The sequence below is a fragment of the Podarcis vaucheri genome (genome assembly GCF_965113315.1).
Source record: "Podarcis vaucheri genome assembly, chromosome: 10".
NCBI classification, from domain to species: Eukaryota; Metazoa; Chordata; class Lepidosauria; order Squamata; family Lacertidae; genus Podarcis; species Podarcis vaucheri.
The window spans coordinates 69,089,385-69,114,114 of NC_138748.1; the positions used below are offsets into that span (position 1 = coordinate 69,089,385).

The following is a 24,730-nucleotide window of genomic DNA, read 5'->3' on the forward strand; positions in this document are numbered from 1 at the left end:
AGATACATTTTCTGCTTTTCTATTTAACTTTCCTATAATTACCTTTGTTGTAAATGATCCTTTACGTTTGGTATTTTAAACCAATAAAGATTTACCAAAACATATCATAGATACATTCCTCTTCTTTGGCGATCACTCGTAGCCGAGTAAGATTGTCTTCCATAAACACAGTCTTAACAATGAGTCTGTAAGTGACTGTGGAGGCCAATTCTGGATCCACACGTCCTTCCACAGTGGGGACATAGGTTTCCAGGCGGGATTTGATCACGGTGAGGGTTTGCCAAGTGTGCCTTCCTCTTAGCATGTTTCTCCCTTGCGTCCTGAGTTCGAGTGACACAAAGCCCGTGACACCTTTGGCAAAGGCTGTTCTCCAACTGGAGCACTCGCAGGCCAGTGTTTCCCAGTTGTCAGTGTTTATACTACATTTTTTAAGATTTGCCTTGAGACAGTCTTTAAACATCTTTTGTTGACCACCAGCATTACGCTTTCCATTTTTAAGTTCGGAAGAGAGTAGTTGCTTTGGAAGACAATCATCAGGCACCCACACAACATGACCAGTCCATCGAAGTTGATGTTGAAGAATCATTGCTTCAAAACTGGTGATCTTTGCTTCTTCCAGTACACTGATATTAGTTCGCCTGTCTTCCCAGGTAATGTGTAAAAATTTTCAGAAACACCATTGATGGAATCTTTCGAGGAGTTGGAGGTGGCGTCTATAAGTGGTCCATGTTTCACAAGCATATAGTAAGGTTGGTAGTACAAGGTGATGATCCAACGAGTGGGATATAAAAACATAATGAAACAGTAAACAACTTCCCTAGACAGGGCTGCCTTCAGATGTCTTCTAAAGGTTGTATAGCTACTTATCTCCTTGTTTCAAGGCTCACATAACTCCACGCCCTCCAACATATCTCTGGTGAAAATAGGAGCATCTTAAGGAAAAGCGGGACATTCCTGGATCAGAAACCGGGACAGCTTCTGTAAATCCGGGACTGACCCTGGAAAATAAGGACACTTGGAGGGTTTGGCAATGGTGGTCACCAACTTGGAGGGCTTTAAAAAAGGATTCAATATACTGAGATGCTGAAGAATGCTCAGTTAAAAAGTTTTTATTATAATAAATAACAGCTGCTCACTTGGCTGTTGCCAGGAGCCATTGAACCCTCAATGCTGACCTATATGAACCAATAGAGGCCAAGGCTCGGAAAAAACCTAATATGGAGGCCGGTTGGCCGAAATATTGGGAAATAATAGAAAACATTGGAGATAATTGGAGGTTGCAGAGCTTTGAAAAACTAAAGGGTAAGGTGCAAGATTGGTTTCATTATGCCCAAATCAACGAGGTTTTTAAGTTAGACAAAAAAACAGGATTCCAGGTGGAAAAATCGAAACTTGAGACAGAGTTGTTAGAACCAAAGACCAAGGTATTATCGAGAATGTATAACTTGCTGCTTAAATGGAATACTCAGGATGAGACAGTTAAATCAGCCATGATAAAATGGGCTCAAGACATTGGTTACAATATCATGTCTGAGGACTGGGAAAGGTTATGGACCACCGGTATGAAGTTTACGGCATGTAATGCCTTGAAAGAAAACATTATGAAAATGGTATACAGGTGGTACATGACCCCAGTTAAGCTTGCTAAGATATACCATTTGTCTGATAATAAATGTTGGAAATGCAAGGAGGCTGAGGGGACATTCTTTCACCTTTGGTGGACTTGTCCAAGAGTGAAGGCCTTCTGGGAAATGATCTATAACGAGTTAAAAAAGGTGTTTAAGTACACCTTCCCTAAGAAACCGGAGGCCTTCCTTCTGGGCATTGTCGGCCAAAAGGTGTTAAAGAAGGATAGAACGTTTTTTATGTATGCTACCACAGCAGCAAGAATTCTTATTGCTAAGTATTGGAAGACTCAAGATTTGCCCACACTGGAAGAGTGGCAGACGCAATTGATGAACTACATGGAGCTAGCTGAGATGACTGCCAGGATCCGAGACTTGGGAGAAGAAGCAATGGAGGAGGACTGGAAAAAATTTAAGGACTATTTGCAAAAATTTTATAAGTTATATGAACTATAGGATTTCGCATGACTTCGAATGTTAGCCCCAGTAACGAGAGTGGAATACATACGAAATTAGATAACATTAATGAAAGAATCAATGTTTAAATGGTCAAAAAGGATAGTATGTTTGCTTATAGAGTAAACGGAAAATAAGGAATTTAAACTTAAATTGTAATTGAAAGTATAAAAGAAACACACGAAACAAGGTTATAATTTGCTGATAAATTTATTGTTAAGAATGCTCTGTGCGGGAGATGTGGGGAAGTCCGTTGGAAAGTTGAAATAAGTTGTTGAAATGGTTTGTTTTCTCTTTTTTCTTTTCTCTTCTTTTCTTTTTCTTTCCTTTTTTCTTTGCTTGTTTAATACTGTGTACTTTTATTTGGAAAAAATGCAATAAAAATTATTTTTTAAAAAAATGCTGACCTATATGAAATGTGGCTGAATCAAATCTGGGACATGGCCCTAATGGATAAACTGACTGGATAATTATATGAAGAATAATTAAAAAAGGAGACCTTTTCCCAAACACACAGTGTGGCTTACTGCATATGCTTATTGTACAAAAAAGGATGATTACTGACCACACAGCAAACCGTAGGCTTTTATTTAACATTTCTTAACAGGGTAACTCTCAAGTCATGACCTTTCTGGTAATCTTTGACAAAGGCCCCTGTCAGGGCTGCCTCAGGTCTCAGCTCACAAAAGACCAACGCCAAGTTCTTCTTATATACAAGGATGTTTACTGCAGTTCATTATTGGTTCCACAACCGAGGCGTGCAGCCCCGTGTGTCTTAGGCTTAGACGTTAGAAGTCCCCTCTGAATCGGTCCCTCCCCTACACCAGTTTAATAAGCTAACGCTGCTCCACCTTCTTCTCTCTTTCCTTTTCCGCAGGGTCTTTCTGCCCGCCGGGGCTCCTCCCCTCCTGGATTCTCCTGAAGCGGAATCTCCAGACTGCTCCTCCCCCCTCCTGCGGGCTTTGGGACCTGGCCCCTCCTCCTCCGGGCTCCCTGTTCTTCTGCGCGCCTCCTCATTTGAACTTGGCACGCGCACCCAACTTCTGACCTTCCTTTTGACAGTTATGCTACTCCCTTCACTGCCCTCCTCCTCTTCCGGGAGAACGGCTTGCTCTGATCCCTCCCCTTTCTCTGTCACCGGAGCTGCTCCCTCTGACACACTGGAACCTCCCCCCTCCCTCGCTGCGCTCTGGTGGGGAGGCTGGCCCTGATTCCCAGCTGCCACTTTGGGGTCCCCTGCTGGCCCCCCGCTCCTGACACTTTCCCCCTGGGGCTCCCCTTGCCCTTACCACAGGCGCCCCCTTCTGGGAATCCTCTGATTCGCTGGAGAGACTCATGGAATCCCTTGCGTCATTGCTATCCTCTTCCTCGCTGTCCTGGGATTCCTCTCCATCGCTCTCCATTTCCTCCCTTCCCTGTGCCTCTGTCCCTGTACCCCTGACAGCCCCCATTATATTTTTGTGGAGAAGCTGGTAAAATGCAGGATGGATGGGGTAACAGTTAGGTGGATTTGTAGCTGGTTGGCTGATTGAAATATACTCGGAGTCGAGAGTGGATTATAATAATAATAATAATAATAATAATAATAATAATAATAATAATTTATTATTTGTACCCCGGCCGTCTGGCTGGGTTTCCCCAGCCACTCTGGGCGGCTTCCAACAAAGATGAAAAATACACTAAAATGTCACATATTAAAAAATTCCCTGAACAGGGCTGCCTTCAGAAGTCTTCTGAATGTCAGGTAGTTGTTTATCGCTTTGACATCTGATGGGAGAGCGTTCCACAGGGCGGGCGCCACTACCGAGAAAGCCCTCTGCCTGGTTCCCTGTAACTTGGCTTCTCGCAGGGAGGGAACCGCCATAAGGCCCTCGGAGCTGGACCTCAGTGTCCGGGCAGAACGATGGGGGTGGAGACGCTCCTTCAGATATACTGGACTGAGGCCGTTTAGGGCGTTAAAGGTCAGCACCAACACTTTGAATTGTGCTCGGAAACATACTGGGAGCCAATGTAGGTCTTTCAAGACCGGTGTTATATGGTCTCGGCGGCCGCTCCCAGTCACCAGTCTAGCTGCCGCATTCTTGATTAGTTGTAGTTTCCGGGTCACCTTCAAAGGTAGCCCCACGTAGAGCGCATTGCAATAGTCCAAGCGGGAGATAACCAGAGCATGCACCACTCTGGCGAGACAGTCCGCAGGCAGATAGGGAGTCAGCCTACGTACCAGATGGAGCTGGTAAACAGCTGCCCTGGATACAGATTTGACCTGTGCCTCCATGGACAGCTGGGAGTCCAAAATGACTCCCAGACTGCGCACCTGGTCCTTCAGGGGCACAGTTACCCCATTCAGGACCAGGGAATCCTCCACACCTGCCCGCCTCCTGTCCCCCAAAAACAGTACTTCTGTCTTGTCAGGATTCAACCTCAGGATTTCATGCTCTTTATTCAGCTCATAGTGGTGAAGAGGAATGGAAGTTCCCCCAGAATGTCTGCTTTATATACATTATTTACACAATGGGCCCCATGTGATTGGCTAATTCCAGGATTCACTTGTGGGCCAATCAGGTTGTGGATTCACTTCCACCTGGAGCTGGATTGGGTGGCTCCTGTGGACCAATCAGACTGTTGCATTCTGAACCCTATTGTTCTAGGACCAATCAGACTGCTGCCTTTTGCATCCTATTCATAGAATCATAGAATCATAGAGTTGGAAGAGACCACAAGGGCCATCGAGTCCAACCCCCTGCCAAGCAGGAAACACCATCAGAGCACTCCTGACATATGATTGTCAAGCCTCTGCTTAAAGACCTCCAAAGTAGGAGACTCCACCACACTCCTTGGCAGCAAATTCCACTGTCGAACAGCTCTTACTGTCAGGAAGTTCTTCCTAATGTTTAGGTGGAATCTTCTTTCTTGTAGTTTGGATCCATTGCTCCGTGTCCGCTTCTCCGGAGCAGCAGAAAACAACCTTTCTCCCTCCTCTATGTGACATCCTTTTATATATTTGAACATGGCTATCATATCACCCCTTAACCTCCTCTTCTCCAGGCTAAACATGCCCAGCTCCCTTAGCCGTTCCTCATAAGGCATCGTTTCCAGGCCCTTGACCATTTTGGTTGCCCTCCTCTGGACACGTTCCAGTTTGTCAGTGTCCTTCTTGAATTGTGGTGCCCAGAACTGGACACAGTACTCCAGGTGTGGTCTGACCAGAGCAGAATACAGTGGCACTATTACTTCCCTTGATCTAGATGCTATACTCCTATTGATGCAGCCCAGAATTGCATTGGCTTTTTTAGCTGCCGCGTCACACTGTTGGCTCATGTCAAGTTTGTGGTCAACCAAGACTCCTAGATCCTTTTCACATGTACTGCTCTCAAGCCAGGTGTCACCCATCTTGTATTTGTGCCTCTCGTTTTTTTTGCCCAAGTGCAGTACTTTACATTTCTCCCTGTTAAAATTCATCTTGTTTATTTTTGCCCAGTTCTCTAATCTGTCAAGGTCATTTTGAAGTGTGATCCTGTCCTCTGGGGTGTTAGCCACCCCTCCCAGTTTGGTGTCATCTGCAAATTTGATCAGGATGCCCTTGAGTCCATCATCCAAGTCGTTGATAAAGATGTTGAATAAGACCGGGCCCAAGACAGAACCCTGTGGCACCCCACTAGTCACTCTTCTCCAGGATGAAGAGGAACCATTGATGAGCACCCTTTGGGTTCGGTCAGCCAGCCAGTTACAAATCCACTGAGTGGTAGCATAGTCAAGACCGCATTTTACCAGCTTCTTTACAAGAATATCATGGGGCACCTTGTCAAATGCCTTGCTGAAATCAAGGTAGGCTACATCCACTGCGTTCCCTTCATCTACCAGGCTTGTAATTCTGTCAAAAAACGAGATCAGGTTAGTCTGACATGACTTATTTTTCAGAAATCCATGCTGACTATTGGTGATCACAGCATTCCTTTCTAGGTGCTCACAGACTGTTTGCTTAATGATCTGCTCCAGAATCTTCCCTGCTATTGATGTCAGACTGACTGGGCGGTAATTATTTGGGTCCTCTCTTTTCCCCTTTTTGAAAATAGGGACAACATTTGCCCTCCTCCAGTCTGCCGGGACTTCGCCTGTTCTCCAGGAATTCTCAAAGATGACTGCCAGTGGTTCTGAGATCACATCTGCCAGTTCTTTTAATACTCTTGGATGCAGTTCATCTGGCCCTGGAGACTTGAATACATCTAAACTAGCCAAATATTCTTGTACTATCTCCTTAGTTATTCTGGGCTGTGTTTCCTTTGCTGAATCATTTGCTCCAAATTCTTCAGGTCGGGCATTGTTTTCTTTATCGGAGAAGACTGAGGCAAAGAAGGCATTGAGTAGTTCAGCCCTTTCTGTGTCCCCTGTTTGCATTTCACCATCTTCTCCTCTGAGTGACCCCATTGTTTCTTTGTTCTTCCTTTTGCTACGAACATACCCATAAAAGCCTTTTTTGTTGCTTTTAACCTCTCTAGCAAGCCTGAGTTCATTCTGTGCTTTAGCTTTTCTGACTTTGTGTCTACACGTGCTGGCTATTTGTTTGAATTCCTCTTTGGTGGTTTCCCCCCTTTTCCATTTTTTGTACACATCCTTTTTTTAATCTTAATTCAGTTAAAAGTTCTTTAGATAGCCACCCTGGCTTCTTTAGGCACCTTCCATGTTTCCGTCTCATTGGTATTGCCTGACGTTGTGCTTTTAGTATCTCCCTCTTAACAAACTCCCAGCCATCATGAACTCCCTTTCCTTTTAGTATTGTTGTCCATGGGATCTCACCCAGCACTTCCCTAAGTTTTATGAAGTCGGCTTTCTTAAAGTCAAGAAATTGAGTCCTAGTATGCTTGGCTGCTCCTTTCCGCTGTATAGTAAACTTCAGAAGAGCATGATCACTCGCGCCTAATGATCCTTCCACTTCTACCCCACTAACCAGGTCATCAACATTGGTTAGGACCAGATCTAAAATGGCTGTTCCTCTTGTTGCTTCTCCCACTTTCTGGACAATGAAGTTGTCTGCAAGGCCAGTGAGGAATCTGTTTGACCTTATGCTCTTGGCTGAGTTTGACGTCCAACAAATATCCGGGTAATTGAAGTCCCCCATTACTACTATCTCCCTTCCTTTTGCATGCTTGGCCATCTGTTCCAGGAAGGCATCATCTATGTCCTCCGTTTGGCTTGGGGATCTATAGTAAACTCCCACAATGAGGTCTCTGTTATTCTTCTCTCCCTTAATTTTGACCCAAATGCTCTCACTTTGGCTTTGAGGATCTAAATCTTGGATCTTTTCACAGGTATACACATCCCTGACATATAACGCCACTCCTCCACCTTTCTTGTCTGGTCTGTTTCTCTGAAATAGATTGTATCCCCCCATTATTACATTCCAATCATGGGACTTATCCCACCAGGTTTCAGTGATGCCTATTATGTCATATTTAGTTTGCTGTACCAAGAGCTCAAGCTCATCTTGTTTATTTCCCATGCTTTGCGCATTAGTGTACAGACATTGAAGTCCATTAATCATTCCCCCGTGTCTCTTATTTAAGGATTTTTTCCTCCCACCACTAGGTCCGCGTGCTGTTTGCTCCATTTGGTCTATGACATTTGGATGATCATCTTCATTAATTGATAGACTCCTACCTTCAGGAGCACTGTCTCCCTCCCCCACATTAGTCAGTTTAAAGCCCTCCTGATGAGGTTTCTGAGATTTTTGGCAAAAACATTTCTCCCAACCGTTGTGAGGTGCAGCCCATCACTTGCCAGAAGTCCATCTTCAAGAAACTGCAGTCCGTGATCTAAGAATCCAAACCGTTCATGTTTACACCATTTGCGAAGCCAGCTGTTCACTTCCACTATTTTCCCCTCTCTCCCTGGGCCACGTCGTTCAACTGGGAGGACAGATGAGATGACAATTTGTGCATTTAGTTGCTTCAATTTCCTGCCGAGAGCCTCGTAGTCTCTTTTGATCTTCTGGAGGCTATTGCTTGCAGTGTCATTGGTTCCCACATGAACCAAGAGGAAGGGGTATTTGTCAGTGGGTTTTATGATTCCTTGCAGTCGTTCAGTTACATCTTGGATCTTAGCCCCGGGGAGACAGCACACTTCCCGAGACATCTTGTCAGGCCCACAGATCACTGCTTCTGTTCCCCTAAGTAGGGAATCCCCTATCACCACTACACGCCTCCTCTTGGGTTTGGTCGGGGTTCTTCCGTGAGCTGTCCGTTCCAAGGTCGCCTGCACATTCCCTGAGGACTGACTTTGCTGCTCGTCTTCATATACCTGATCGACTGTAATGAGGGAGAGATCCTCAAATGGAGTCTGCTCTTCGTCTTCCATGCTAGGGGAGAGGACCTCAAAGCGATTGTGTATTTCTAAGCAATCAGAGTGAACCCTGGGCCTCCTACTTCTATGAGTCACGTTTCTCCATATATCTGGCTCCTGTGTTGGTGAACTAGACTCCTTCTCAGGGGAGTGCCCTGTCTCCTCCTTGGTGGAGACGGTGTGCTCTGTTGCTTCCAAGAAGAGCTCCAGCTCTCTAATTCTTTGGAGCGTAGCTACACGTTCCTCCAGTTGCTGGACTTTGTCTTTTAAGAGGGCAATCAACATGCAATTGCTGCAGGTAAAGCTGCCTGCAACCTTTGGCAAGATGGCAAACATTGCGCAGGAATCGCAGGCGACTGCAGCTGTTCCCTCCCCTTCCATCTTGAGATCGTGTCGTTGGGGTTGGCTACAGAGGTCCTCCATCATAAAAAGCTTGAAGACAGGACAAATAACTCCCCCCCCACAAAAAAAAACACCTAGATCTCCCCCCACAAACGTTTGAGACTAGCTCCCCTAAATCTAGGGATGCGGGTGGCGCTGTGGGCTAAAGCCTCAGCGCCTAGGGCTTGCCGATCGAAAGGTCGGCGGTTCGAATCCCCGCGGCGGGGTGCGCTCCCGCTGCTCGGTCCCAGCGCCTGCCAACCTAGCAGTTCGAAAGCACCCTCGGGTGCAAGTAGATAAATAGGTACCGCTTACCAGCGGGAAGGTAAACGGCGTTCCGTGTGCGGCTCTGGCTCGCCAGATGCAGCGTTGTCACGCTGGCCACGTGACCCGGAAGTGTCTCCGGACAGCGCTGGCCCCCGGCCAATAAATGTGAGATGGGCGCACAAACCCCAGAGTCTGTCAAGACTGGCCCGTTTGGGCAGGGGTACCTTTACCTTTACCTTTACCCCTAAATCTAAAAGATGGATCTAACTGCGCGCGCCGCTGCCCTGCAAACTCTGATAAGCTCCTCCCACAGCTAATCCCCTGCCTCAACAGAAACCCTGCCCCCTCTGACCTTTACACAGGGAAAATTCAGTACATAACACTGATTGAATAATAATCATAATAATAATGTTGTTATTTATACCCCGCTCATCTGCCTGGCTTGCCCCAGGCACTCTGGGCAGCTGAACCCAAAGAGTTTCCATTATGGTTCCTCATCATCCTGGACCATAAAGAAGGCTGATCGCCGAAGAATTGATGCTTTTGAATTCTGGTGCTGGAGGAGACTCTTGAGAGTCCCATGAACTGCAAGAAGATCAAACATCTCCATTCTGAAGGAAATCAGCCCTGAGTGCTCACTGGAAGGACAGATCCTGAAGCTGAGGCTCCAAGACTTTGGCCACCTCATGAGAAGAGAAGACTCCCTGGAAAAGACCCTGATGTTGGGAAAGATGGAGGGCACAAGGAGAAGGGGACGACAGAGGACGAGATGGTGGGACAGTGTTCTCAAAGCTACCAGCATGAGTTTGACCAAACTGCGGGAGGCAGTGGAAGACAGGAGTGCCTGGCCTGCTCTGGTCCATGGGGTCACGAAGAGTCGGACACGACTAAACGATTAAAGAACAACAACAACATCCTGGGGAAAAGTGACAAAGTGGGGTGCCACAGGGTTCTGTCCTGGGCCCATTTTTGTTCAACGTCTTCATATATGAATTGGATGAAGGAACTGAGAGGATGCTCATCAAATTTGCAGAAGACGCCAAGCTGGGTCGGGTAGCAGAAGACAGAATCGGGATTCAAAATGACCCCAACAGATTGGAGAACTGGACCAAACTAACAGAATGAAATCCAACAGGGACAAATGTAAGGTTCTACAATTTTGCAGGAAGAACCAGCAGCACAAATTTAGGCTGGGGGACACCTGGATTGCCAGCAGTGCATGGGAAAAGGATCTAGGGGGTCTTAGTGGACCACAAGCTAAACATGAGTCCACAGTGTGATGAAGCTGTGGGATGTGACACATAAGTAGCAGTCAAGTACAACATTCCTTGTTTGCCTAGAGTGGACATGCAAAGGGGATGTTTGTTCCAGCCAGTCGAAAACTTCCTGTTTCCTCCTGGCCTGGAGCATCCTTCCTCTTGCATGTGACGAAAGGTGGGCGTGACCTTACCTGTGCAGGTAACACAAAAGGACAAGGCATACAGCCATCTCTACCTTTTCTTTTCTTTTCTTTTCTTTTCTTCCTCTCCTTGACTTCATCTGTCGTGTGAGCTGAAGTGACTTCTAGTCTGCAGCCACTGGGATTATCCCCCCATATGGGGTAAATCCACATGTATGTATCTTTGTAATTAAGTCTGCCTTCAGGGATCCAACTGTTAACTGATGCCGCTGCTGTGAGTAAACTACTTTTATAGATGTTAAATAAGATTGTGGTGTGTTCATTCTTTTAAGAGGGAAATAAAGGGATTTTACCAGGAATCTTTTTGAATTCTGGTGCTGGAGGAGACTCTTGAGAGTCCCATGGACTGCAAGAAGATCAAACCTCTCCATTCTGAAGGAAATCAGCCCTGAGTGCTCACTGGAAGGACAGATCCTGAAGCTGAGACTCCAAGACTTTGGCCACCTCATGAGAAGAGAAGACTCCCTGGAAAAGACCCTGATGTTGGGAAAGATGGAGGGCACAAGGAGAAGGGGACGACGGAGGATGAGATGGTTGGACAGTGTTCTCGAAGAGACCAGCATGAGTTTGACCAAACCGCGGGGGGCAGTGGAAGACGGGAGTGCCTGGCGTGCTCTGGTCCATGGGGTCACAAAGAGTCGGACACGACTAAACAACAACAACCAGGAATCTATATTGAGAAGCTTAAACAAGCCTGCAACCAGCTACTGGCTGTGCTTTTAAAGGGGAATGTTAAAACTCTGCTAAGTTATAGCACTTGCTAGCGCAATTTAGGAAGGATATTGTCAGGGGTACAGGGACAGAGGGACAGGAAAGGCAGGAAATGGAGAGCAATGGAGAGGAATCCCAGGACAGCGAGGAAGAGGATGGCAATGACGCAGGGGATTCTATGAGTGTCTCCAGCGAATCAGAGGATTCCCAGAAGGGGGCGCCCGTGGTCAGGGCAAGGGGAGCCCCAGGGGGAGAGTGTCAGGAGCGGGGGGCCAGCAGGGGACCCCAAAGCGGCAGCTGGGAATCAGGGCCAGTTTCCCCACCAGAGAGCAGCGTAGGGGGGGGGGGAGGCTCCAGTGTGCCAGGGGAGATAGCTCCGGCAGCAGAGAAAGAGGAGGGGTCAGAGCAAGCCATCATCCCGGAAGGGGAGGAGGGCAGTGACGGGAGTAGTATAACTGTCAAAAGGAAAGTTAGAAGTTGGGCGCGCGCGCCAAGTTCAAATGTGGAGGCGCGCGGAAGTACAGGGAGCCCGGAGGAGGAGCCTGGTCCCAAAGCCCGCAGGAGGGGGGAAGAGCAGTCTGGGGATTCAGCGTCAGGGCAATCCAGGAGGAGCGGAACCCCGGCGGGCAGAAAGACCCTGCGGAAAAGGAAAGAGAGGAAGAGGTGGAGCAGCGTAAGCCTCTTAAGCTGGTGTAGGGGAGGGACCGATTCAGAGGGGACTTCTGCCGTCTAAGGCTAACAGACGTGGGGGCTGCACGCCTCGGTGGTGGAACCAATTATGAACTGCAATAAACATCCTTGTATATAAGAAGAACCTGGCGTTGGTCTTTTGTGAGCTGAGACCTGAGGCAGCCCTGACAGATATTAATAAAGAGTATATCCTCTCCTGCCTCCCTGAACATTCCCACAGCAGCAGCACAAAAAGTGAATGCTATTCTCGGCTGCATCAACAGAAGTATAGTGTCCAGATCACGGAAATAAAAAGTGCCACTCTATTCTGTCTTGGTAAGACTACACCTGGAATACTGTGTCCAGTTCTGGGCACCACAATTTAAGAAGGATATTGACAAGCTGGAATGTGTGCAGAGGGGTGTGTGTTTGACCAAGATGATCAAGGGTCCAGCAGCCAAGCCTTATGAGGAACGGTTGAGGGAGTTGGGTATTATTAGGGGATGATTAGCTGCTTGTGCTTAAAATGGTGCCCCTTCAGAGTTTGTGCGGCCCCACAAACCTCTGTGTGTGACAGAGCTCCTCAGACATGTCTGCTCTAGTCACTGTTAGAGTCCGACAGTGGCTGTTTGCGGAAACGCCTCCAACAAAGAAGTTCCTTAACGGAAACACGTCTCCTGGACTCACGACGTGACAGCTTCCGACGAAGCATGGGTCTCCCTGCAATTGCTTCTGACACCTCCCCACTATTTTCACTGGACGTGTCTCTCACCCCTTTCTCCCCCCTGCTTCCTGCCTGCGCTGCTGCATCTCTCTCAGTATCCCTGAGATCCTCCTCCAGAGACCCCGCGCTCCCCCTGCTGGTCCCGGCTTTGGCTGTTGAGTCTCTCCCAGTCTCTGGGAGCCCTATCACCTCCTTTCCCTCTGAGGTCAGTTCCCTGACATCCACCTCCCCTCCAGGGCCCCCTTCCCCCCCGCCCCCTCCCTCTCCTCTGGGCGGTGAGGAGCTGAAACCCCGAAACGAATCCTCTTCATCTTCCGACGTCTCGAACATCTCCCTCCATCGGTCTTTGTTCCGACTCGCTGAATCCTCCTCCACCTCGGAATCAGAGAACCCCTCCAACTCCTCTTCTTCGTCTGTGGTGGCGAAGTATTCCCTCCGGAACCTCGCCACTGGCTGGGGTTTTCGAGGGAATCTCTGATGAAAAGTTTCAATTAGAACCTCGTCATCTACATCCTCTGCCCTGACCCAGGTGTTTTCCGACTCCGGTTCCCCTTCCCACATTACCAAATACTCTACTTGCTCTCCTTTCCACCTGGAATCTAGGATCTCCGCTGCATGGTAGCTGTGTTCTTTTTCCTCCATCGCTGGTCCCCTATTGACCCTCCCCTCTCTGTCCCCTATATACGGTGACAGCAACGATCTGTGGAACACTGGGTGCAACTTCATGTGGTTCGGTAACCGGAGTCTGAAAGCCACTGGGTTGACCTGTTGCGTGACTTCAAATGGGCCCAGTCTTTTGGTTCTTAACTTCTTACAACCTCCTTTAAATGGTAACCCTTGGGTGGACAGCCACACCTGGTCTCCCACCCTAAGGCTTTCCCCTTCCCTTCTGGTTTTGTCTGCCTGCCTCTTATATTCCTCCTTCGCCCGGTTTAAATTAAGTTGGAGTTGGCGATGGATCGCTTCCATTTCTTCAACGAACTGTTCTGCTGCTGGAACGCTCCAGTTCTCCCCCTCCCCCCCTGGGAAGGCTCGGGGATGACACCCGTGATTGGCCAAAAAAGGGCTCATTCCCGTGGACACGTTCTCTGCATTGTTGTAAGCAAATTCTGCCAACGCCAGCTTCTCCACCCAATCATTCTCTCTGTCATTAACATAACACCTCAAATATTGCTGGAGGACACCATTAGCTCTTTCCGCCTGCCCGTTGGTTTCTGGATGACGGGCAGTAGAGAAATTAACCTCTACATGCAGTAAGCTCATGAGCTTCCTCCAGAACCTGGAAGTAAATTGTTTCCCTCGGTCCGAAACCACCCTCAAGGGGGCGCCATGCAACCTAAACACATTTTCCACAAACAATTTGGCGGTTTCTTCTGCTGTGACCGCATGTGAGCAGGCTATAAAGTGTGCCATCTTGGTTAACAGATCTACCACCACCATAATGGCTGTTTTCCCTTTGGACCTGGGCAGATCAGTCATAAAATCTATTGCCACTGCCTCCCACGGTCTTTCCGGCGTGGGTAGTGGTTCTAATAAACCTGCCGGTGCCCGCCTCTCCCCCTTGGCTCGTTGGCAACGGTCACACCCTCTCACATATTCACGCACATCTTCCCTGACCTTGGGCCACCAGAATTCCCTGGTAACCAGCCACATGGTTTTGTGTTGCCCAAAATGCCCTGCTGTGGGGTTATCGTGCAGTTGCTTGAGTACCTTTTCCCTCAATTCCCCTTCAGGTATGTATAACGCTCCCTTGTAGTACAACGCCCCATTTCTCTCCTCAAAACCCCCGGGTTTGTCTCCCTCCCTCCTAAGACTCCTGAGTTTGTCCTGGGCGTATACATCCTGCCCCGTTCCCTCTACCAGTTCCCTTTGCCCCACCAATGCCGCCCCACACACCCAGCGGTCCTCGGGAATGACATGGGTCTCTTCGGGTACACCCTCTCCCTCCAAATATTCAGGTTTGCGTGAGAGAGCGTCCGCCCTAACGTTCTCCGGGCCTGGTACGTAAGAAATCTCAAAGTTAAATTTGGAGAACTCCTGGGCCCATCTCAACTGCCGTTGGTTGAGCACTCGCGCAGTTCTCCAATACTCTAGATTCTTATGGTCCGTGCACACTTGCACCTTCTGTTGTGCACCAATTAGTAGGTGCCTCCATCTCCGGAAGGCCTCATAAATTGCAAGAAGTTCCCGGTCGTACACCGTGTAGTTCCTCTCAGACTTGTTCAGCTTCCGCGAAAAGAAGGCACACGGTCGCCACTCCGACCCCTCCTTCCCCGGCTGCAGAAGAAGCACCGCCCCTATGGCTCGGTCCGACGCGTCTGTTTCGACCCTCAGCTTTTTTTGTAAATCCACATGTAGAAGTTGTTCGCCAGAGGCGAAGGCCCTTTTCAGTTCCTCAAACGCTCGCTCCGCCTCCCCCGTCCAAACAAACTTCTTTTTGCTGCTGAGACAGTCCGTGATGGGCGCCGTCAGGTGGGCGAAGTTGCGGATGAACTTACGATAAAAGTTTCCAAACCCTAGGAACCTCTGCACATCCTTCTTGGTCTTGGGTGTTTTCCATTCCAGCACCGCTTGAACCTTGCCGGGGTCCATGGCCAACCCTTTGTCTGACAAGCGGTACCCCAGGAATTCCACCTCCTTGGTATGAAACTGACACTTCTCCAGTTTCACCCACAGTCGGTTGGCTTGCAGCCTGCTCAACACTTCTCTGACGTCTCTCACATGTTGCTCCTCATTCTCCGAATACACCAACACGTCATCTAAGAAGGCCACGCAATTCTTGTAGAGCAAAGGCCCCAGTACGTGGTTCATGAAAGCTTGAAAACACGCGGAGCCTGTTTGTAATCCAAAGGGCATAACTAAGTATTCAAATGCCCCCAAAGGGGTGAACATGGTGGTCTTCCATTCATCCCCTTTCCTTATACGTATCAGGTTGTACGCCCCCCTTAGGTCCAGCTTTGTAAAAATCTTTCCCTTCCGCACCCTGGTCAAAATATCATCAATCCTGGGCATAGGAAAAGCCGCCGGCTCTGTCACTGCATTTAGGGCCCGAAAGTCACATACCAGCCTCGGCTTGTCCGTGTTTTTTTTGTCCACAAAAAACACTGGGCTACCCCCCGCTGCCTTGGACTCTCTGATGAAGCCCCTCTTCAGGTTCTTGTCAATGAACGCTCGCAACTCCTGCATTTCCCTGTCTGACATGGCATACAACTTGCCTACAGGAAGCTGTGCTCCAGGGAGTAAATTGATCTGGCAATCAAAGGGTCTATGCGGAGGTAGTTGGTCAGCTTCCTTCTCGCTGAACACGTCGCTGAGATCAGCATACTGTGGTGGCACCTTCCCCTTCTCCACTACTTCAGTCCCTGCCAGGGTGGCTTGGGCCCCTGCTGACCCCTTTTCCCCCCTGCAGTGTTCTAAGCAATGTGCGGAACCGAAGGAAACCACTCTTTGATGCCAGCCCACCAGCGGATCATGTAGGGCTAGCCAGCTCATTCCCAAAATAATGGGAGCACCTCCCAAGGTGGCCACATTAAACGCTATCAGTTCTGTGTGCCTTGCCACCCTCATTATCATTGGGATGGTCTGCAAGCTGACTCCTCCTCCCAACAGTTCCCTGCCATCGATCGTGGTCACCTGCAGGGGGTTGCTTAAAGGGATAGTCTGTATCTGGTGTTCAGCAGCAAACTCCTTGCTCATAAAATTGCAGGAGCTGCCTGAGTCCAACAGTGCCTTTATTTTTAGGGGGTGTCCATTTTGCAGCTCTAGCAACACTTCAATCACTAGAGCCGGTCGAGGAGCTTCTGGCACTGGCACTTGGGGAAGGGGCACTTTCACTGCTCTTTGGCCTGGCTGCAGTGCCCTGATGGCAACCAGGCGTTGGCTTTTACCTGCTCCGTTTCTCCCTGCTCTTCCCCCTCAACAGTTCCCACCATCCCTTGCCATTCCTTCCTCTGGGGGCAGACTCTGGCAAAGTGGCCTGGCTGTTGGCAGAGATAGCATTTCCGGGCTCCCTTTCCCTCCTTCTTCGCCCCCTCACTGGGCTTTGAAACTGCGCGCGCGCGGGCTGTTCCGATTTCCATCGGCTCTGCCGGCGGGAAAGCTGGCTCAGGAATGTCTGGAATGCGTAACTCCTTCCAACGTTCCCCTCTCCCTTCCCGCCTCTCCAAGGCTCTTGCCTCCTGGCGCGCTCCAATGGTCAGCGCAGATTTGGTCAGCTGATCCATAGACACCGCCCTGGGGCTCCTGGCCAGCTCGTCTTTCACAGCTGAAGAAAGACCTTCTTCAAATAGCATCTGAATGGGTGCTGCCGATAAATCCCACCCCAATCTGTGAATCAGCATGGTAAATTCAGTCCAGTACTCACGGACAGATCTGCTTCCCTGCTTGCAAGCCATTAACTGTCTGCGCACCGCCCCTTCCTCAACGTCGCTGGAAAACATGATATCCATTGCACGAAAAAATTTCATAGTGTCCTTTAGGATATCGTTGTGCGTTGCCATCAGGGGTCGAACCCAGTCTCGCGCGCCCTTCTCAAGATGCCCAATTACAAAAGCAACTCGAGATTCCTCATCAGGGAACTCATCAAACTGGACATTCAGGGCATATTGCATTTCAGTCCTAAAGGCATGGTAATCCTTGGGGTCCCCCCCAAACTTCTGCACCAATCCTGGTACCTTTCTGGGGAACTGAGTGGTTCTCCCCTTCTTGTCTGCATCTTGAGCCCTCCTCTCCTCGAGCCTCGCCGTCTGCAGCGCCAGTTGGACCTCCAATGCTCGGCATCTTTCTTCCAAGCTTGGATCAGCTCCTCCCCCTGCTCCGGCTGGGTCGCTCATGATGCTTTCTCCTGCACAGGCAGCGTACAGAGACTGTCGGACTGCTATTAGGGGATGATTAGCTGCTTGTGCTTAAAATGGTGCCCCTTCAGAGTTTGTGCGGCCCCACAAACCTCTGTGTGTGACAGAGCTCCTCAGACATGTCTGTTCTAGTCACTGTTAGAGTCCGACAGTGGCTGTTTGCGGAAACGCCTCCAACAAAGAAGTTCCTTAACGGAAACACGTCTCCTGGACTCACGACGTGACAGCTTCCGACGAAGCATGGGTCTCCCTGCAATTGCTTCTGACACCTCCCCACTATTTTCACTGGACGTGTCTCTCACCCCTTTCTCCCCCCTGCTTCCTGCCTGCGCTGCTGCATCTCTCTCAGTATCCCTGAGATCCTCCTCCAGAGACCCCGCGCTCCCCCTGCTGGTCCCGGCTTTGGCTGTTGAGTCTCTCCCAGTCTCTGGGAGCCCTATCACCTCCTTTCCCTCTGAGGTCAGTTCCCTGACAGGTATGTTTATTTTCCCCCAAAAAAATTATATTGCTTTTCCACATCTATAACACATTTAACATATAAAACATACAAAACAAAACACATTACAATGCTACAAGAAAAATAAAAAATAAAAACACATATTCTTTCTTATATTAATTTTAAATTCCATTGTTGTGTGACTTCCTCAAATCCCCCCTAACTGAATTTCATTATATTCCCTTGTAACAGTTTTCCCAGTCATCTTTCTATTACAATCAGTTCCTTCAATTTACTATCTTCATCTCTTTTCTTATTGTTTTAACTCCATCTTACTATACAACATTCTTCTGATAATCCTAGGCCTGTTTAATACTTTCAAGTACCTTCTTAATTATCTGGAGTTGAGTATGTGGAGCCTAGATAAGAGGATATATGATAGTGGCTGGGGAGGATGGGCAAGATATAAATAAATTATTATTATTATTATTATTATTATTATTATTATATCTTCAAATGGCTGCCACATGAAAGATGGAGAAAACTTGAGTTCCGCCGCTCCAGAAGGTTGGACCCTGACAAGAGAATTCAAATTATAAGAAAGAAGATTCTGAATGGACATTAGGAATAACTTTCTGGTGGTAAGAGCTGTTTGACAGAGGTTTTTATGCAGAGGCTAGACAGCCACCTCGCAGGGATACTTTAGCTGCGATTTATGCTTTTGGGGGTAGCTTCTATGGTTCTTTTTTAAGTTCAAACTGGCTTGCAGGAGCCTGGAGTTAGGGAGAGCTAAAGTACCATCGATCATCATAACTGAGCCTTTACGCTTGCATAAAATGTTTATGATTTATTTCAGGAACTGACACGGCTTTTCATGTCAGCACAAAATCCATTGGAGCACAGCTGCTCCTCTTTCCCCTCCGCCCCCAGGAACGTCACTACATTTACAAGCAGAGATTTAAAGCCAGTCTTCTCCCAATTTGGTCAATGGCTGTTCTGGCTGGGAGATATTGGAGTTGTAGAACAAAACATCTGGAGGATATAACGTTTGCAAAGGCAAGTTTAAGCCAAAGAGCAGGCGCGTTAGCTTGTTCCCTTAAAAAGTCCCCAATGTGCTTTCATAGGAAGAAAATCAGGGAGGTTCCATTGCAACCAAAATCTGAATTCTCAAAAGCTGCTGTTTTCCCAGAAATCAGCTGCCCTGAGCAAAACCCACCAGATCTCAACAGGCCTATTCACCAGCATTGTCAAACATGGTTCCAGGGAGTTCCCCACTCACTCAGGACACTGGAATTTCTAGAATGCTTCTCTTCTCCCATTGGTCCCCATTTCCCATTGCAATGAAGCTCTCCTGGAGAAGCCCACTCTAATATTGTGTGGTCCAGAAGTCCACACACGGCACAATATCCAGGGAGGCCTCTCCTTCCCAGTTCAAAACCATCTCCCAGATAAATGGTTGGGATGGAGGACAGAGATGGGGGTCTCTAGCAGTCCACCAGAGCTGGCCAGAGCTGGCGATCCATCAGAGAAAAGGCAAAGCTCTCCCAGTCTGGCAAAAAGCTTTAGATCTGTGGTTTGCTCTGGTTATCTCCCACTTGGACTACTGCAATGCGCTCTGTGTGGGGCTACCTTTGAAGGTGACCCAGAAACCACAACTAATCCAGAATGTGGCAGCTAGACTGGTGACTGGGAGCAGCCGCCAAGGCCATATAACACCGGTCTTGAAAGACCTACAATGGCTCCCAGTACATTTCCGAGGACAATTCAAAGTGTTGGTGCTGACCTTGAAAGCCCTAAACGGCCTCAAAGGCCCAGTATACCTGAAGGAGCGTCTCCACCCCCATTGTTCTGCCCGGACACTGAGGTCCAGCTCCGAGGGCCTTCTAGCGGTTCCCTCCCTGCGAGAAGCCAAGTTACAGGGAACCAGGCAGAGGGCCTTCTTGGTAGTGGCACCCGCCCTGTGGAACGCCCTCCCACCACATGTCAAAGAGAACAACAACTACCAGACTTTTAGAAGACATCTGAAGGCAGACCTATTTAGGGAAGCTTTTAATGTTTGATGCATTACTGTACAGTGGTACCTCAGGTTACAGACGCTTCAGGTTCCAGACACTTCAAGTTACAGACTCCACTAATCCAGAAATAGTACCTCGGGTTAAGAACTTTGCTTCAGGTCAGGATGAGAACAGAAATAGTGTGGCGGCAGTGGGAGGCCCCATTAGCTAAAGTGGTACATCAGGTTAAGAACAGTTTCAGGTTAAGAACGGACCTCCAGAATGAATGAAGTTCTTAACCCGAGGTACCACTATATTTTAATATTTTGTTGGAAGCCGCCCAGAGTGTCTAGGGAAGCCCAGCCAGATGGGCGGGGTATAAATAATATCTGAGCCAGCCAGGGCCCGATTCAGGAGACGATGGAGGAGGAAGGAAAAGGCCTTTCTAAAGTTTTCTGGCCCTGTGACAAAACCAGCCACAAAACAGTAAGAGACGGCTCTCTTGCCAAAGCGAAGACAGGACAGAGTGCCGTGGGAGAATGAATTGATTCTGGGGGAAAGGGTGCCAGAGGGGCAATTCTTGGAGGGTAGAAAGGAGGCCCCAGGGCGTGTGCCCAAATCTGGGCAACTGAACTATAATAACAGCAACCTGGCAACTGGTTGCAAGATGTGGGTGGTGTGAAAGGCATAGGGATACTGGACACAGGGTCTTTTAATTAGCACTAAAGTGCTTTTCCATATACGTACATTTTGGGCTTAATAATAATAATAATAATAATAATAATAATAATAATAATAACAAATTTAATTTATACCCTGCCCTCCCCAGCCAAGACGGGGCTCAGGGCGGCTAACACCAGGTATAAAAACAATTGATTAAAATACAACTTAAAAACAAGATTCAAATACAACATTAAAATGCAGCCTCATTTCAGCAGAAACTCAAATCAAAAGCTTTTTGGGGATGAAAACGTCAAATCTTCACCAAGGCTAACTATCCAGACTGGTCCTACGTGGGCCAAAAAAAAAAAAAAAAACCAAGGGAAGTCCCCAAATAGGGGTTCCATCACAGAAGGAGAAAGGGAAAAGGATAGAGGGGAAGGGGATCAAGTTGATTCCAAGCCAAAGGCCAGGCAGAACAACTCTGTCTTATGGGCCCTGCAGGGCCCTGGTCTCATAAGACAGAGTTCCACCAAGTCGGGGCCAGTGTTGAAAAGGCCCTGGCTCTGGTTGAGGCTAATCTGACTTCCTTAGGGCCCTGGACCTCTAGGGTGTTGCTATTTATGGAACTTAAGGTCCTCCGCGGGGTGTACCAGGAGAGGCGGTCCCGTAGGTACGAGGGTCGTAGAAAGAAAGAAAACTTAAACCTGAGGCCCAGGTACCAAATGCAGCCCACAAGTCCCCTCTTAGAATCAAATAACCTTTGTCAAAAGACAAGCCTTTCTCTTAGGAATTTTTGGTGCAGATATACCGAAGGATTTGAGAAGACTGTTCATTTAGGCGACTACAGCTGCAAGGAAGCTGCTTGCCCAGTGATGGAAAGAGGCTAAGGGGCCGACAAAGGCCGTCTGGCAGATGTAACGACTGGACTACGCAGAGGTGGCCAGATGGACTGGGGAAATCCAAAATCTGGAGGATCAAAGCTTCAACAGAGAATGAGACAAATACAGATACAGATTGTATTTAAAAGAACACTATAAACACTTGAATCTCTTTGGCAGGCTTTGAATAACTCTTGCAATGTTAGAAAGACTTTGGACATACTGTACTAGAGGACTAAAATTTGGAAGAACATATGCAGTTGATTAAGATATCTAAAGGACCCATGGAGGGGAGGAGGAAAGAACTAAGATTCGGAATAATCTTGTTTGGTTTTGAAATTTTAATGTGTTAAATGTGAAATTTATCTTGTAAAACTAATAAAAAATATTATTTTAAAATAATAGAACTGTGGAAGTTGGAAGAGACCTCCAAGGTTCATCTACTCCAACCCTTTGGAATGCGGGAATCTCAACTAAAGCAACCAAGACAGGTGGCTATTTAAAATAATATCTAATAATAATAATAATAATAATAATAATAATAATAATTTATTTATACCCCACCCATCTGGCTGGGTTTCCCCAGCCACTCTGGGCGGCTTCCAACAAAGTATTAAAATACAGTAGTCTGTCAAACATTAAACGCTTCCCTAAAGAGGGCTGCCTTCAGATGTCTTCTGAATGTCAGGTAGTTGTCCATCACCTTGACATCCAATGGGAGGGCATTCCACAGGGCGGGTGCCACCACCGAAAAGGCCCTCTGCCTGGTTCCCTGTAACTTGGCTTCTCGCAGGGAGGGAACCGCCAGAGGCCCTCAGAGCTGGACCTCAGTGTCCAGGCAGAACGATGGGGGTGGAGATACTCCTTCAGGTCCTTCAGGAAGACTTGACTCATCTGACCCATCTCAGCCATACTCTGTCGCTGCTTTCCACCATTGCGGAGTATTTATTGACCGGACTGGGATGTGCCATGGAACCCTCCACAAATCCTAAAATGGCTGGACGGCACCTTGTTTGCCTCCTTCCAGCAGCTCCTGCAGCCCAGCTAGTGCCAAACATCTCGCTCTGCTTTGGACCACATCAGCCAGGCCGAGAGGGGGGTCTTGTCGTCTGGGCAGCCCAGGACCTCCAGACACGCTGCCCAGGCTTGCACCCCAGGAAGGTCACTTTGGTCACCCCCAGAAGTGTACTCCATTGTCTTTGAAAATTTATCTCCCAGACACACATGTGATAAGGACAACTGTGACTTTAAAGGAGAATCGGAACCTTTTGCAGAGTTATTAAAGAAACAACAGGATGCGGGTGGCGCTGTGGGTTAAACCACAGAGCCTAGGACTTGCTGATCAGAAGGTCGGCGGTTCGAATCCCCGTGACGGAGTGAGCTCCCGTTGCTCGGTCCCTGCTCCTGCCAACCTAGCAGTTCGAAAGCACCTCAAAGTGCAAGGAGATAAATAGGTACCGCTCCAGCGGGAAGGTAAACGGCGTTTCCGTGCGCTGCTCTGGTTCGCCAGAAGCGGCTTAGTCATGCTGGCCACATGACACGGAAGCTGTATGCTGGCTCCCTCGGCGAATAAAGCGAGATGAGCGCCGCAACAACCAGAGTTGGCCGCGACTGGACCTAATGGTCAGGGGTCCCTTTACCTTTAAAGAAACAACAAAATGAACTGGACTCCTTGGCAGGTTTTGAAGAAACATACACAAACTTTTTATTGGTAATATATAGATTTTTACAATTTTATAATAAGCAGAGAATAACATGTGCTGAAAAACCAGAGAGAGGAGCTGAGGGAAGGCTGGGGGTGGGAGGGTGGGTTTTTCCTTTTGGGGGGAAGGGGGAGGGAAAAATGTGGGGGATGAGGATGATGTGTTGTTGATAAAGTGTTATGTTGAAATTTCTAATAATTTTTTTAAAAGAAAATTTATCTCCCAGGTCCTCTGACCACCCACTACATCACGCCTAGGGTTGTATTCTATGTTAGCCCTACTCAGAGTAGATCCACTGATTTTTTTTAAAAAAAAACCCCAACTAACTTAGGCGCATTAATTTCAATAGGTCCATTCTGAATGGTTGGGATACAAAGCCCTGTAGTTCTCCCAGGGTTGGTTTGCTTCCTGGGCACTCTGCACGTGCTCAGAAACCCTTGATATTACAGAGTTGGAAGGAACCCCAAGGGTCATCTTGTCAAATCCCCTGCAATGCTGGAATCTCAAGTTAGCTCATCCATCCTCTCTGTCTCCCAAGCCCCGTGCTATCGTAGGCTTTCCCTCCCACAGGCACTCTGCTCATGCTCAGGAACCCCTTGATATTAGAGAACCAAAGCACTGTAGAGTGGGAATGGGACACCGAGGGGTCATCTAGTCCAACCCCTATGCAGAAGTCTCAACTAAAGCAGCCATGACAGGTGGCCATTCAAGCTCTCCATCTATCTTCTGAGCCCCGTCCTAGGACTGCCTTTCCTACTGGGCACTCTGCACGAGCTCAGGAACTCCTATCTCCCTGAATTAATTGCCTTTTCTCCCGGACACTCTGCACGTGCTCAGGAACTCCTATCTCCTAGGCAGGAAGGAACGCCGATCTCCATCCCGTCTCCTCAACTCTCGGTTCCTGCAGCGGCGCCATACTGCGTACGAGCCCTGAATTAATTGCCTTTTCTCCCGGGCACTCTGCCCGTGCTCAGGAACTATCTCCTTGGAAGGAAGGAAGGAACGCCGATCTCGCATCCCGTCTATTCAACTCTCGTTCCTGCAGTGGCGCCATACTGCGCAGGATCTCCTCCCTGCCCCATCCCTGAATTAATGGCCTTTCCTCCCGGGCACTCTGCACGTGCTTAGGGGGTACACATCGGCGAGGGGGGCGGACCGGGCAGGCCCCTTTCCCCTGGGGTGGCAGCCCTCCTCCTCCTCCTCCTCACCCCGCTCCCCACGGCCTTGAGACCTTTCCGGGCCCAGCCCCTTCCCCAGGGCGAGAAAGCGCGCAACCCGGCAGCTGGCAATTCCGCGGAAAGGGAAAGCGAAAGGGAAAGTTGCTCCCGCGGCGGCGGCGGCGGCGGCGCATTCCAAGCCAACATGGGTCTCTATCTGGATCGCCCTTCCTTCGGCCGGCCGCCGGGCGCATAAAGGCGCCGGGCGCCGAAAAGCGCGGATCCTCCGTGCGCCCCCCGCCGCTCCATGGCTCCGCGCAGACGGCTGCTCCTGCTGGTGGCGTGTCTGCTGGTCGCCTGGGGGCCGCTGTCGGATTCAGCCACTGCAAGACGTGGCCCCACCGAGCTCCAGAAAGGT

The 24,730-nt window shown here is 48.7% G+C and overlaps 1 protein-coding gene and 1 long non-coding RNA gene across 2 annotated transcripts in view; both read left to right on the top strand.

The window, feature by feature from the left end:
• The window catches only part of LOC309541524, a 130,037-nt gene that overhangs the window by 35,077 nt on the left and 70,230 nt on the right, over nucleotides 1–24,730 (top strand). The gene's annotated exons all lie outside the window — the stretch shown is intronic.
• IL15RA (interleukin 15 receptor subunit alpha) overlaps nucleotides 24,584–24,730 on the top strand; it is a 58,767-nt gene continuing 58,620 nt past the window's right edge. Inside the window, exon 1 of the mRNA XM_082239238.1 lies at nucleotides 24,584–24,728. Coding sequence (XP_082095364.1) covers nucleotides 24,620–24,728 — 109 coding nt within the window. The 5' untranslated portion in view covers nucleotides 24,584–24,619. The remainder of the gene's footprint in view (nucleotides 24,729–24,730) is intronic.